The sequence below is a fragment of the Neofelis nebulosa genome, chromosome 9 (genome assembly GCF_028018385.1).
Source record: "Neofelis nebulosa isolate mNeoNeb1 chromosome 9, mNeoNeb1.pri, whole genome shotgun sequence".
Lineage (NCBI taxonomy): Eukaryota > Metazoa > Chordata > Mammalia > Carnivora > Felidae > Neofelis > Neofelis nebulosa.
The window spans coordinates 102,439,386-102,455,265 of NC_080790.1; the positions used below are offsets into that span (position 1 = coordinate 102,439,386).

Genomic DNA, 15,880 nt, shown 5'->3' on the forward strand with positions numbered 1-15,880 from the left:
TTTCAAATGAGTAAGGTCAGGAGAAATATATAGTCTTGTTTTAGTGGATTTTAAAAACATATTTGAAAGTATTTTTGTATATATGCAAACTACCAAAATAATTTTGAATGGATTGTACTTAAATTATTGTCATAATTGAATCATCTGTTTGTGGCTGGCTTTGAAAGAGTTTTTTACCTCTTATTTGTAGGATTATTGAGTTATTTTTAACTAATTCAGCAGTCCTTGGCTATACACTTAAACTTTTTAAAAACAAATTTGTGCAAAACTAAAAACAGTTATAATGAAGTTGTTTTTTAGTCACATAGTGGCTTCTCTCAAATGAGGCTAAAACTGTCCGAAGAATGTTCTTGTGCATATGCCAAGAGGCTTCTGAGATGGACATATTTTTAAGAACCAGAGCATAAACAACTGTGATCTGTGGCAAGAGATATAAATGACCTCATGATGACAATGAGAACAAAGCATTTTTAAGTTATCATGGCGTTGTGTTCATTCACTGCAATGTGTTTGTCATTCTCCTTAATACACATTTGGTGTATTAAGTGAGAGCCAGGCAAAAAAATTACAGACTGTATTGAACTGAAGATAACTATTTCTTTGTTGTTATAAACCAACTAAATACCAGAAAAAAAGTTTAAAATATTTTCTGAGAATAATATTTCATGAATTTTCTACAACTATAGGTCTTTAAACACACATACCCAGACCACTTTGGGATAAAGGCTATTTATTTATATCCTAAAGTTTTGATTCATTTTCTGTTGGAGAGAATATGTTCCAAACTTACAAGATCAAACAGTTGGCTTGAAATAAGAATTCCTCCTTCAAGACAGATCAATTAAGTGTTTATTAAGTACTTACTATGTGTCTGGCACTATGTTAAATATTATGGAATACAAAAGAAGGTGACTTTAGCTGCCTTTGGTTTAGTTGGAAGAAAACTCTAAAGTAAAATAGATGTTATATAATCAAGTACCAAATAAAATAATATATAACTTCTCTGATACAAGTAATGAAATAGCCCTTCTTTTCAGAAATGACTTCTAATCATTGTTTAGAACAGTGGTTCTCAACTAGAGGTAATTTTGCTCCCAAGAAGACATTTGGCAATATCTGGAGACATTTTTATTTTCATGACTGAGGCTATTGGCATCTACTGGATAATGCAGAGATATTGATAAACATCCTTACAACTACAGGATAGTTCCTCACAACAAAGAATTATCTGGTCCAACATGACAGTAGTGCTGAAGTGAGGAATCCTGCTATAGAACCTACAAATGTCACAGTGCTAATAAGTTTTGAAGTTATGGGAGCTGGCCTCCTGTTTTCCCGTAGACCTCTACTGCACCTGTAAATGTTCTTTGCCTGAGACCCTTAGATCCTTATATAGAAATGACCTTTGAGTATCCATAAGCCCCTGAATGTTGTATGCAAGTGTTTCCAGTACAGTGTTTCAGAGAGAGATTCTATATCTTATCAAATTCTCAAGGTACCCATGTTCCAAAGAATGTTAAGACCCTACATGTGTAGTAGAAGTTCATAGTGATTGAGACACATCAAAACAATGTCCTAGTTACTTAAAAGAGACAGTGGTATGGAGCTTTCCTCAGCATCATTCTAAGCATCACGTTAAGCTTCAGGGATCAAAATTAAACAATACTTTTTGGTGAAAAAAAAGTCTCTAAATATATTAATTTAATATTTTGGAATAATAAAATCTTTCTTAGTGTTTGAAGAAATTATACTATAATACCTTAAAGATTATTTAAACATCTTATTTAATAATACAATACTGTGCATGTAGAATTAGACTATACTGATTGCATGCTAACCCACAGGCGTAATATACAAACCTACTATTTTATTATTTGAAATCAACGTCTTTTGTCAGGATTTGTTGCTTTCTCCCAAATGAGGGTCCCAATTTACATTTCCTTAGTGCTGTGTATCTGTTGATTCAGTCAGAGATCTGGACATCATTTTGTACAGTACACATTTCTCTTACAAATGGTTAAGTAAAGTGAATTGTATTTTTCTCATAAGAAACATCTTTGAATTGAGAGCTGTGGTTCTGATTTGGCATGCAATAAATCAGAGATCTTACCAGCAGTACCTCATAAAAACAAATCTACATAACCTTGAGTATGCATATAATTTAATACTTTTCTAAGTCATAGAAATTTGGAGATTAAGTCTTGGCTTAAAAGCCAAGGAAGGGACCTTAGAGATCATCTATTCCAGCTGTTTCAGGCTGTTCTTTGAGGCACAAGACCCAAAACACTACTTTTAGTTGTTATGTATTTGGACTTCTACCAGATATTTTCTTTGAGGGGGGGGAAAAAAAAGGTGTATGTGGGTGGGAGGGTTGCATGCTTCTGATCTAGACCAACTGCTCTTTGCAGATAAAGAAACTGAGACCCAAAGCTTTTGATTTTATTCATCCACTATATACATTTCTTTTCTCTGGGTCAGACCAGCATTTTAGATGTATCTGGCCATGGTATAGAGGATAGCCAAGCAATTACAGTCATGTAGCTTCCTAGCTGTACGTTCTTAGGCAAGTTGCTGAATGTTCTTAGTCTCAGTATACTTACCAGGAAAAAAAAAAAAAAAAAAAAGAATTGTTATATCCTTAGGATTGTTTTCACCTTAGAATTTAAAAAATATCTGGGAAGATGATCTGGATTGACCATGACTCTCTTAAAAAGCATTTTGAATCATTCCACTAATATTTTTCTGAAATGAATATTGTGTCATCTAAATATTGAAGCTGCCTCCTCCCCAAATTGAACCATGATGTCCAGAAAATACTGTAAAGTAAAACAAACATCTTTATTATCAAAGGTGACAACACCAGTAATCACATTTCCTTTACTTTGGCAGTAGTGAGGGTCTTCATGGATGGTAGGTCAGCCTCAGGGCTTTTTCTTCCCCACTTTCACTCCTGTCCAGATATTACATAAGCCTCGTAGAAACACAAGTTAGGTACTGCAGAATATAAGAAATAGAGATGAAGTATTTAAAGATGAAGTACAAGAGCAAATGACAGCATTGAAAGAGGTAAACCATACAAAGTGGAATCAGAACTTGGTGGTCCTTTTGATCTTAAGGATGTATTTCACAGAGTAGTTGAGAGATTATGAGAACTCTTTCCTCCTGGCCTATTTCAACAAGGATTGCCTTACTAATCAATTTTTGATAGTCACCTATAGTTACCAGGGAATGCAGTCTTTTTATTTGGGCAACAGAGCAATTAGATATAATTATGTTAAAGACCACTTACCATTTGCTCTTAAAAGTGAATGATTAGTTGTATCCTGAGAAGATTTTGTTCCAGGATTTTTCTTAGAGTCTCAAAGCATTTAAGTATAGAGAAATAAAATTTAAACCTAAATAAAGGATTTTTCTTTAGTGGTTTGACTGCATATCAACTTGCTGGGTTTGCTTACTTATTTATTTTGGTTTGATTAAGTTTATTATTGTTTGTTATTAGGAAATAGCATTGATATGATTTGATCCTATATTACTCTGATTTTGGAGTTACATAATTCAGTATTGTATTTTATTTTGTTACTCTATTAAGTATCTGTAAGTGATCTTTTTGGTAAATTATATTTTCAACTGAATGAAGATAATAACATTTTGTTTTTTTATTTTATTTTTTTTTAAATACTTTTATTTTACCTAAGGACGAGGGAAGCTTCTTTTTGTAGAATATAGAACTATATCCAGCTAATGTATGAAAAGGGACAGCATAGAATTAAAATAAGATAATAACATTTTAAACTGAACTCTATTTGTTTTTTTTCTTAGGTCTGAAAGAAAGTGCAGAAGATATGGTGAGAAACAAACTGGAAGGAAAAGATAAACTGACCCCTTGGGAACAATTTTTAGAGAAAAAGAAAGAGAAGAAAAGACTGAAAAAGAAACAAAAGGTATCAATGATAATTTTGGGCAAATATTTATTGAACAACAATCATGTATCAGAAGATATCAGAAGATAGATAGCTAACCACTCACTAGAGTAGGCCATGTTATCACAATTTTAAGAAAGAGGAAAGGGAAAACCCAATAGCTTAAGTGTTTTCTGCAAAGCTACATAATGAGGTACAAATCCTAATAAAAGCCCAGAGCCATTTTAACTACTGTGCTCTAGTATTTTACATTTACATGCTACCTAAATAAAATAAACAGCTTAATTGATACCTAGATATAAAACAGTTTGGTTCTGTTTCTATTTTTAAGAAAGAAATATGCATACAGATTCTTCTACTTGAGGATATATACACATAGAAATTTTTAACATGCATGAATTTTTTTCTACATTTGTGTTTCTCAACCTGAATTTTTCATTTTTCAGTATTAATCATATGAGTCTTTTAACATCTTGTCATTAAATCCCTTTAATTAAGGCTATTTCCTCTGTGCTAATATGTTGTCTTGAAAAATCTGATTTGGGGGCGCCTGGGTGGCTCAGTCAGTTGAGCGGCTGACTTCGGCTCAGGTCATGATCTCACGGTCTGTGAGTTCTAGCCCCGTGTCGGGCTCTGTGCTGACAGCTCAGAGCCTGGAGCCTGTTTCAGATTCTGTGTCTCCCTCTCTCTGGCCCTCCCCTGTTCGTGCTCTGTCTCTCCCTGTCTCAAAAATAAATAAACGTTAAAAAAATTAAAAAAAAAAAAAATCTGATTTGACTCCCATTATTAGGGGATAATATCTTTTCCACAGAGTCCTTAGTAACAGCAGAGACCGCTTAATGGTTTTTGCTGCTAAAAATGCTCTATCTTGTCATTGAAATGTAGCATAATAGCCTTAAGATAATATCAGTAATCACAGAATTTTGCAACTTTAGTAATCTTAAACGATTAGTTCTAGTCCAATCTTGATGCTTTATAGTTGTTGGAAATTAAGTGATTCATCTCCAGATACACAGCTTATTAATGGCCAAGCTGAGACCAGAATCCAGATCTCTCACTCCAGTGTCCTTTCCACTATACCGTATTCTCTAAATATACTACATAAGCTTGTGCTTTTGATGCAGATGTGACTTTCAGTGCTTGTGAAGATGGAACCCTGCAAAATTGAATGATGCACTGGAGGGATTTTTAATACTCCTCTATTTAGTCAGTGTTCCTGGAAATAGATAATACAATGAGGATAAAGGGTAAAAGCCCTGTCCCCCCTCTTCCTTAGAACTTCTTTTAAAACTAAGCAGGAAGTAAAATATCTTCTAAATAGAATAATTTCACAAGTTATTAAGCCATCTGTGTACTGTAAAACTTACAACTGGGTCTTTATGGGTCAATAAAGTAGTCTCTTGTTTCTGAGACCTTTAGTAGCTATTCTCTTTTATTTTCATTTGCTGGGCACTTTGAGCTTATCTTGTGCTTTTACGCTTTCCCTTCATTGGGCTAAGCCTGGACTCATTACTACCACTAAAAATATGTTTGTTGAGTGCCAGTTTGTTCTAGGCTCAGTGCTCTGTACTGGATCACTGCTGGATTCCAGCAGATCCCTTCCACCCACAGGTTCTCGTATACAGAGGAGTTTCAAGAATTTCCTTCATATTAAAAATATTTTGCCCCTTTTCCTCACTGTGGCTTCCATTTTGACATTGAAAAATTATTACTGAAGAAATGAATACATGTTTATATGCAATAATTGATGCAGCTAAAGTTTAGATCTAAAATCAGTGATGTGAGTAGATAGGTAGTTATTCTATAATCTTTGTTAGAAAAATTTATTACTACTGAATCTACTTTAAGAGTTTGGTAAACAAAATTCATAGAAGCTCTTGTTCTTAAAAGGATATTAATATCAAAATGAATACTTTTTAGGGCTTGGTGGGTCTTCCTCAGCATGGAAGATAATGTTTAACAGTATGTATTCTGAATATTTTTGTTAAAATGACTCACTTTGTAGATTCTTGGAAATAACCTCAATCTGGTTTGTCCGACCTCAGTTCACATGTCCTATTTATTATATAGGTTTGATTTTTTATTTAAGTATTCTAATTTAGTAGACTGTTCAAATTTGATTAGGAAAAATATTAACCAACACATTTGCTTAAAAATAGCCAAAGAGTTTTCAAGGGTGGATTATAGATAAAACAAAATAATTGTTAAAATTGGGTGATGAAAACAGGGGCTTCATTAAGCTGTCCTTACTGCTTTTGCATATGTTTTAATTTTCATAATAAAAAAAATCACTTTCTTGGGGCACCTGGGTGGTTCAGTCGGTTGAGCATCCGACTTCGGCTCAGGTCGTGATCTCACAGCTCGTGAGTTCGAGCCCTGCGTCGGGCTCTGTGCCGACAGCTCAGAGCCTGGAGCCTGCTTCGGATTCTATGTCTCCCTCTCTCTCTGCCCCTAACTCACTCGCATTCTGTCTCTGTCTCTCTCAAAAATAAATAAACATTAAAAAAAAATAAAAAAAATCACTTTCTTTAACCAGCAAATAAATTGTTATAAATAATTACTTACATGATAATCCACAATGTATAACTTCAAGCTGTTGATAGTCACTGCCATTTCTCAATTTTGTGAGAGATAAGGCCACATCTTTTCACTGATCACCCACATAAAAGTGTTTTTCTCTTTTGAATGTCTGTATCATTTCATTTTTGCTTCTTCTAGCACTTCCTATCTTGAACTGCTATTACTAATATATGTGTCTGTTTACGTGTCTAGCTTTTTTTTTATAGATTGTAAAATTTTTATTCATTTTAATTTTTTTAAATGTATTTATTTTTGAGTGTGTGAGTCAGGGAGGGACAGAAAGAGAGACAATCCCAAGCAGGCTCTTCACTGTCAGCACAGAGCTGAACACAGGGCTTGAACTCACAAACCATGAGATCATGACCTGAGCCAAAATCAAGAGTTGGACACTTAATCAACTGAGCCACCCAGGTGCCAGATTATAATTTTTTTAAAGACAGAAACCATGTATCTGATAACTTTCACTTTTCCCAACAACCCTACATAGCTTTATGTATTTATTAAATGTTCCATAAATATTTATTTTTATCCATAAGTATTTGTTGAAGAAACAAAAGAATGATCAGATAGGAGTTATTTTACAAATTAATTTTAAAAACTGGTTTCATTCTAGATTGAACTGTTTGATTTAAAAGAAATAAGATGTTGGGGCGCCTGGGTGGCTCAGTCGGTGGGCGTTCAACTTCAGCTCGGGTCATGGTCTTGCAGTTTGTGGGTTCGAGCCCCGTGTTGGGCTCTGTGCTGACAGCTCAGAGCCTGGAACCTGCTTCTGATTCTGTGTCTCCCTCTCTCTCTCCGCTCCTCCCCCACTCACACTCTGTCTCTCTCAAAAATAAACATTAAAAAAATAAAATTTAAAAAAAATAAAAATGAGATGTGATATATATATTTATGGATATATGTATATACACAAAGTGGAATATTAGTGATCAAAAAGAATGAAATCTTGCCATTTGCAACAACATGGATAGAATTAGAGTGTATTATGCTAAGTGAAATAAGTCAGAAGACAAATGTATGATTTCACTCATGAGAATTTAAGAAACACAGCAGATGAACATAGGGGAAGGGAAAGACAAGATAAAAACAGAGAGGGAGGCAAACCATAAAAAACTTAAATACAGAGAACAAACTGGGAGTTGCTGTGGGGGGATAGGCTAACTGGGTTGATGGGCATTAAGGAGGGCACTTTTTTGGATGAACACTGGGTGTTATATGTAAGTGATTAATTACTAAATTTTACTCTTGAAACCAGTACTACACTATAGGTTAACTAACTTGAATTTAAATTAAAAAAAAAAATAGGGTACTTACATAAAAAAAGAAAAAGAAATGATAGGATTTTTCTTCATCGTCTTTGTAATAAACTGTATGTATTTTTATATTCACCTTAAGGCTCTTGCTGAAGAGGCCAGTGAAGATGAACTTCCCTCTGATGTTGATCTGAATGACCCATACTTTGCCGAAGAAATTACAAAAATAGGTAAGCCAGCCCATATTTGAGTTTTTAATTGGAATTTAAAGAAAGGTGACATGGGTGGAAACAGTGTAAACTACTCATTCTCTTAAAATTCCTAGAATTTGTGTACCTCTTTTAGTGGCTTATAAGCAAGGTCTGTCCTTTGGGGTATAAACATCTATCTAGTTACAAAGGGTCAGCATACAAATAATTTCATTATAGGAGGCTTTGGTGATGTGATTGATTTAATGGTTTACTAGGGATCCCTTTTTTGGAAATATCCTTATAGACAGATTGACTATAAAAAGATGAGGGGAAAGGAAGTGATCTTCTTGTGTGCTTACACTGCTTTTCTATGACATATCTCTAGGTCTTTACAAAGACTGTGAAAAAGTGAAAGTGTGAAATAAATTTATTTATGTGGATGTGTGTATAAATTTCTTAGAATTTTTACATGGTGTTGTAGCATGAAAGCTTTTCTGCTCAAATATACAAAAACATCTATGTTTCATTTATCCATTTTTACATTTATCCTGCTTCATCATTGTAGATGAAAGCCAGCTTCCTCCCCTTTTACCTTGGATCCCAGAACTATCTGGTATTTGATTTCCTGTATCCAAGGAGCTTTGTTTCCATTGTATATGCACTGCTCATTCTTTCCCTAATGCTTTCATTCTTACCTTTTGGTTATGTGTAAATGTGTGTGGTAAGGTTCAGCCCATACATACACAAGTCAGTACAGAGACTACTATAAGCATTTTCCATTTGTTCTCATGCATTTTGCCTTTTTCCTGATCAGAATACCACACACATGAACTCCAAAAGGCTTACTCCTGGAGCAACTCCAAGCTGGCATTGTAAAGAGAAGGATTTTATGAAGTTTCCCTGCTTCTTGTCCCTGGTGACTAGTGGGCCAGAATAGTTCTCAATAGGAAAGTCAAAATTGCTCAAAATTATTTCCTGGTTGTTATAGCCTTTTAGCACTTGCATTTTTTTTTTTTTTTTTTTTTATGAAAAAGGAGATCAAGATGAATAAAGTCTATTATAGGATGTCAGATTCTTAGGAATTGGAAAGGGAAATGGAAACTTAGCATATTCTGCTTTTTATCATACCTGAGCGGTCATTTCTAGAAGATGATGGATTTTAGCCTTATCCTCTGCTTTCAGAAAACCAAGTTTATAATGGAGAAATGCAAAGCATTATAGTTTCCTTGTTCTCATTCCAAAGTGCTTCATTTGGCATGTACAGTCTGGTCAGATTGTAGAACTCAGGGCAGGATTCAAAGAGTAAGTTAAATTGTTTGATGGCTTGGGGTGGCTTGTGTCTTGGAATCAGCACATGTAAATTGTGAATAAGCTCTCACTAAAGGTAGTAGCAGAAGTTCCAAGGAAAAGTGTAGATAAAATTTGTTTGCTTTCAATATACTTTTGATTTCAGAATAAATCCTAAGAGTAATTATTTGTATCTGGGCTTAAGTTGTTTCTTTAAAGGGAAAAGAAAAACAGAAAGGCTGAGATTTTTTTTTTTTTTTTACATAAATTTTAGGACAAAAAAAATGTATCTTGCCATGTTTGTTTATTCATACTGTCAATAAATATTGCCGCCTCGGTGCTGGACACTCTGCTAGGCTAGAGATATAACAGTAATAATACAAGCATGGTTATGTTTCTTGAGAAGTCTGTGGTATTAAGGAAGTCATGCTAAACAGGTAAACAGATAAGAGTATTGTAAGAATATGATCAGTGTCTTAAAGAAAATAGGGTAAGAGTGCCTGGGTGGCTCCATCAGTTAAGTGTCTGACTCTTGATTTTGGCTCAGGTCATGATCTCACAGTTGTGGGTTTGAGCCCCACATGGGGCTCTGCACTTACAGCATTGAACCTGCTTGGGATTCTCTCTCCCTCTCTCTCTGCCCCTCCCCTGTTTTCTTTCTCTCTCTCTCTCTCCCCCCGCCCACCCCAAATAAACAAACTTTAAAGAAAATAGCGTAATATAGAGGATAAAACTGGGAGGAAGGAAGAGTAGCTTACTTTAGACAGAGAGGGGGGCCAAAAAAAAAAAAAAAAAAAGGCTTTTCCAAGGTGGTGACATTTGAATAAGACCTGTAGACTAAGAAGGAGTCAGGCATAAAGAACATTGCAAACAAGGGAAAAGTAGGTATACAGGCTGTGAGGTGAGAAAGAACTTGTGTTGGAGAAATTGAAAGACCCAATGTGACTGGAAAATGGTCAGAGGAGTTTGATAAGAGTCCAGGCTGGGACACAAGATCAACCCTGCATGGCCTTGTGTCATGGCAACACATTTTGATTTTACTCTCCTAACAGCAGGAAGCCACTGAAAGGTCTTTAAGCAAGAACATGACATGATCTGGTGTATATGTCTCTTCACAGGAAGAGAACAGATTGAAGAAAAGGCATCAGTGAGAGATGAGAGACCAGGCTTTTCAAGAGGTGATACTGGTTTAGGTAGCATGCCAGTAATGGAATTGGAAGGAGAAAAGTAAATGGAATTCTAGATATATTTTAGACATACACTTGTGGACTTACTTGAATAAGGAAGAAATTTAGCAGAACTAGATTTTTGTTTTGAGTCTCTAGAAGAATATTCTTCCATTTACTGAGTTAGGAAGGAATGTAAAAACAGTAGGTTTGGGTGGGAAGTAAGGTCAATAGTTCCATTTTGGGTATAATCACTTTGAGATGTATTAGGTTACATTTATAAAGAAGTCTTGGTGATCAGCCGAAAAGTCAGTGCAGATACAGACTTAGGAATCAATAGCATATAAATAGTATTAAACCATAGAACTGGAAGTTAAAAGCATTGGTAAGAGAGGAGGGTGCGTGATTGGGCTCTAGGTTGGGTAAAGCTTACACAAGGCACTATTACTCTGTCATACTGGAGAAGGTACTACTTGGAAGGTAGGGAGAAAGTTGAAGAAACTGAGAAGGAGCAGCTGTGGAATAGGAGGAAAAGCGTTAGTGTTTGGAAGGGTGTATAGTTCAAGCCCCATGGCTGAGCAGGACAGAGACATTTTAAGCCAGATGGACTTGGATACATTTGTAACACCTTTGCCCTTGGCAATCCCATAGAGCTAAACTTACATACTCTTCAAAATATGGAGGAATTGAGTTCATTGATTAATGCCAGACCTGATGTTTGGCTTGGGTTAGGAGCCAGTTGTGAGTACTAGAAATCTTTTCTCACTTTTCCTTCTGTTTTTCCCCTACACTATAAACTTGCTATAATTTTTTTCTAAACTACAAACTTGATACCAAATGAGAGGTTCAAAAATATGTACTTCTAGAATTAGTTAATAGTTAATTTTTTCTCTTAGAAATGAAATACGGTTGACCCTGAACAACATGGATTTGAACTGTGAATCCACTTATACGTGGATTTTTTTTTATAAATGTAGTACAGTACTGTAAATGTATTTTCTCTTATGATTTTCTTAATAACAATTTTTCTTTCCTCTAACTTTATCATAAAAATATAAATGTAGTAGGTACAAATATGCAAAATATGTGTTAATCGACTGTTTATGTTATTGGTAGGGTCTCTGGTTGACAGTAGGCTATTAGTAGTTAAGTTTTGTAGAAGTCAAAAGGCACATATGGATTTTCAACCATGTGGGGGGTCAGTGCCCCTAACTTCTGTGTTGTTCAAGTATCAGCTGTATTGGAAAAATTTGTTTATTGCTGTCTAATTGCATAAACTCTTTAATAAGATTTTGTTTTTGGAGAAGTAGAGAAATAAAATACATCACATGTAAATATACCCTATTAAAATGTATCCTTTGTCTTGACAACCTAGATATTTGATAAACAATAAACCATCCTGAAAATCTAATAATATGGTATACATACTTGATTCATTCAAACAGTATGATGAGTGCTTATATCCTACTGCTTGCATATGTGGCTTGCAGTTTTAAAATGCTTTTATATGTACTCTGTCTTCTAATCCAAACTTCAGCCCACTTTATAGATGAGTAAATTGAAATTCAAAAAACATAGTTGAATTGCCCAAGGGCCAGTGGTAAATGGTAGAACTTGAGTTTAAATGGGCTCCCATTTTGTAACCCTACGAGTATGTTGTGAAGACCAAAGCCAGAGCCAAGGACCCATGTGTATAAGAAGTGGATATAGGGAACTGCTGGATTTCCCAGAAAAGCCAGAATGCCCAGGTCCAAAGGATGATTAACAATCTGTATCTGTTAATCTTGGAACTTGCTACAAAAACAGTGAATTGCAAGGGGGCTTTATCACTCCCTTCTGGTCAGTACTGAGACCGCATTTGCCCTCCAGTGAATTCTTTTAACTGTTTTCCTAAGAAGTACTCAGCTAAACCCTCTGGAGGAAGTTTTTTATGAGAACGCTTCTCAGACATTACAAGTAATAGAATATGAAATTTCCTTTACAGATATTCCTTGTACAGGTCAATTTTTTTTACAACAAATCTTTTTCCATAGATGTATTCTGTTACATTTGTTGCTTAAAGAGATAGTAAGGATAGTAAGCCCCAGTAAGGATTGTTTAGATTTATTTTTTTAAGCCATTAACATCTGATTTTGAATCTCTGTCAATGTATTAGAATCATCCATATGTACTTTTTGCAGCAGTCCCAGGACATGTGGTTTTTTACTTGCCAGAAGATTTACTAAAAAATAAATACAACATTTCAGAAAAGGGACTTTCATTTCCCTAGTACTCTTATCTAACTTAGGTCTGAAAACTTTCCAAGGAGAAAAAAAAATGTTTAAAAAAATAAATAAATAAGATATGCTCTCTTAATATGATCTTGTTAACAGTGCAGAAAGGATTTCTACACATTATTTATCTTCTGACTAAACAGTTCAGGCCGGCAGAGTAAATTCTTTGTGAGCAAAAAAATTTTTATCATGCTAAAATTGGATATCATTTTTAACCCTTACCATTTTGGAGATTCTTTTTCCTCCTTTGCTACAATCTTTCTTTCAAGTTTATTTTTATTACTTTTCACCAGGTTGTTATAAAATCTGGAACAGTTAGTTGTGGGTTCTTTGAAATCATTTCCCACAGTTGTATATGAAGATCTTTATCTCCTTTATGTATTAATCATATACAGCCTGTTTTTTTCCTGCCACGGGATGATCTTCTGCGTACGTCACTTGTCCATTCACTTCAGAAGGAACTCTTGCCTTGAGAACATAGGAGCAGAAGTAAACTTAGGGTGTGGAAGTCAGACCCTAAGAAACTAGAACCCTGATGATATATATATAGATATAGATACACATTCTTTAAAATAGAGAAAATGTCATAATCTGAAAATAGATACCTCCATTTCCTGGAGAATATTTGAGATAGGAGCAATAAAGATTTTCACTTTAGGAAGAAGGGCTGTCTACAAATGTTTCTTCCTGGAAGTGTAGACAAATGCCTTGGTAGCACTGAGGGGTGAACCTAAACACTTTATGCTGGCGTTTTCTCTCAGCTGGGTATGGCTGCCGAAGTACAGCAGGGACTTAATACACACGGAGCAGTTTCTAAAGCCTCTCTCCACTTTAGGCTTTGCTTTTCTTATTATCCCTCATTAGCTGCAGTTATTCAACCATGTTATATTCTGTGAATTTTACTTTTTCACAACAAAATGCATTTTTTTTAATGTTAATTCATTTTTTGAGAGAGAGACAGAGACAGAGTGAGAGTGGAGAAGGGGCAGAGAGAGAAGGAGACACAGTCCAAAGCAGGCTCTAAGCTGTCAGCACCAAGGCCAATGCAGCAATGTGCAGCTCAGACCCACGAACCATGAGATCATGACCTGAGCCAAAGTTGGACCCCTAAACAACAGAGCCACCCAGGCACCCCACAAAATGCATTTTTTTTAATTTTATTTTTTATTTTTTAAAATTTACATCCAAATTAGCATATAGTGCAACAGTGATTTCAGGAGTAGATTCCTTAGTGCCCCTTACCCATTTAGCCCATCTCCCCTCCCACAAGCCCTCCAGCAACTCTCAGTTTGTTCTCCATATTTATGAGTCTCTTCTGTTTGGTCCCTCTCCCTGTTTTTATATTACTTTTGTTTCCCTTCCCTTATGTTCATCTGTTTTGTCTCTTAAAGTCCTCATATGAGTAAAGTCATGTGATTTTTGTCTTTCTCTAATTTCACTTAGCATAATACCCTCCAGTTCCATCCACGTAGTTGCAAATGGCAAGATTTCATTCTTTCTGATTGCCAAGTAATACTCCATTGTATATGCATATACCACATCTTCTTTATCCATTCATCCATCGAAGGCCATTTGGGCTCTTTCCATACTTTGGCTATTGTTGATAGTGCTGCTATAAACATGGGGGTGCATGTGTCCCTTCAAAACAGCACACCTGTATCCCTTGGATAAATGCCTAGTAGTGCAATTGCTGGCCCGTAGGGTAGTTGTATTTTTAGTTTTTTGAGGAACCTCCATACTGTTTTCCAGAATGGCTGCACCAGCTTGCATTCCCACAAAATGCATTTTAAATGGAAAGAGTTGTTAGAAGGAGAATTATATTTGATAGTGAAGGAATATAGCTTAGTGATTAACATTAGAGAGCCTGAGCTGGACTGCTTAGGTTTAAATCATGGTTCCTTCACTTACTAAACTTGAGAGAATTACTTAAGCTCTCTGTGCTTTGGTTTCCTCATCCACAGAATGAAGATTATAACAAATAATAGAATCTACCTCAGCATTGTTGTGAGGATTAAGTTAGTTAATATATATAAAGTGAAGAGAACAGTGCTGCTGCCTATCACAATAGTAAGTACTATGTAAGCTTAGAGACCATTGGTTTCTCTGCGTTGAGAGTGCAGAACACAGCTTAGCCAAAGAAGACCGTGTTCAGTAGTTCAGAGAAAATTGGCATTGTGTAATAACATTCTAGAGTAACAGAACATGTCTTTGTAGATTCTGAACTGTCTTATTCATTATTACACTAGTGTTTCATACTTTTGCACCCAGACACCCATTCCCTTTGTATCCCTCCTACTCCAAAGACCCAAAAAAGGAAGAAAAAATCAGGCATCAGCATGATCACCAAGGAGCCCAGGACATCTTATGTATGTGTAGTCAGACTATCATAACAGTAACAACAAGCACTTTATAGCACTGTGTGTTAGGTATTAACTGACCTCTTCATGTTTACTAATTTATTTAGTCCTCACAGTAACCCTATGAAGTAGGTGCTATTATTATAATCGCCATTTTACAGATAAGGACACAGACCCACACTGCCTCAACCAAACTGTGGTACAGCCAGAATTTAAACCCAGGTCAACTGCTCCAGACTCAAGTGCCTTTAATTGCTGTTCATGACTACCTGTCACTCAGGACAAGAACATCTCATCTAACATCTTGTCTCCAGAAGTCCCTGAGTCCCTAGGAATATAAGCAGGGTACCAATAAGGAGCCATTATTACCTTAAGTAGTTTTGCCCAAAAATGGCACTAGAAAGTTAACCGAAGATCAAATTTGTCTTCAGAGAATGAGAGTTTTGTTAAACTTTTACTGTGAAATTCTTAATGCAAAGATGAATTTTTCATTTTCCAGATGAGTTTTTTATGTACAGAGTTTTAAGAGTTTATATACTAAAGTAACTTTTGTGTGTGTGTGATTTTTTCTGTTGTTCTTACACTAAAAATGTAAGCTCTATTTAAGCTCAGATAACTATTCTCCTGGATATCTCTTAGGTGTTGTTTTTTTCCCCCTTAATGTTAAACTCTTTAATCTATCTGCATTATTTTCCTGTACATTGTAAGATGATGCTGCAACTCAATTTTTTTCCCCCAGAATAAAGCAAGTTGCCCAGCACCAGTTATTCAATAATCTCTTCTTTTTCCAGTGATGTATGGTGCTGCATTTTATTATATACTAAGCCATAACTGTTCTATTTCATGAATGGAT

General features: G+C 35.3%; 1 protein-coding gene across 3 annotated transcripts in view; it reads left to right on the forward strand.

Annotated features, from left to right (window-relative positions):
• The window catches only part of ESF1 (ESF1 nucleolar pre-rRNA processing protein homolog), a 65,047-nt gene that overhangs the window by 44,848 nt on the left and 4,319 nt on the right, over positions 1-15,880 (forward strand). For all 3 annotated transcript variants that reach the window (XM_058684848.1, XM_058684847.1, XM_058684849.1), the window contains 2 exons: positions 3,820-3,941; positions 7,896-7,983. In XM_058684848.1, coding sequence (XP_058540831.1) covers positions 3,820-3,941; positions 7,896-7,983 — 210 coding nt within the window. The remainder of the gene's footprint in view (positions 1-3,819; positions 3,942-7,895; positions 7,984-15,880) is intronic.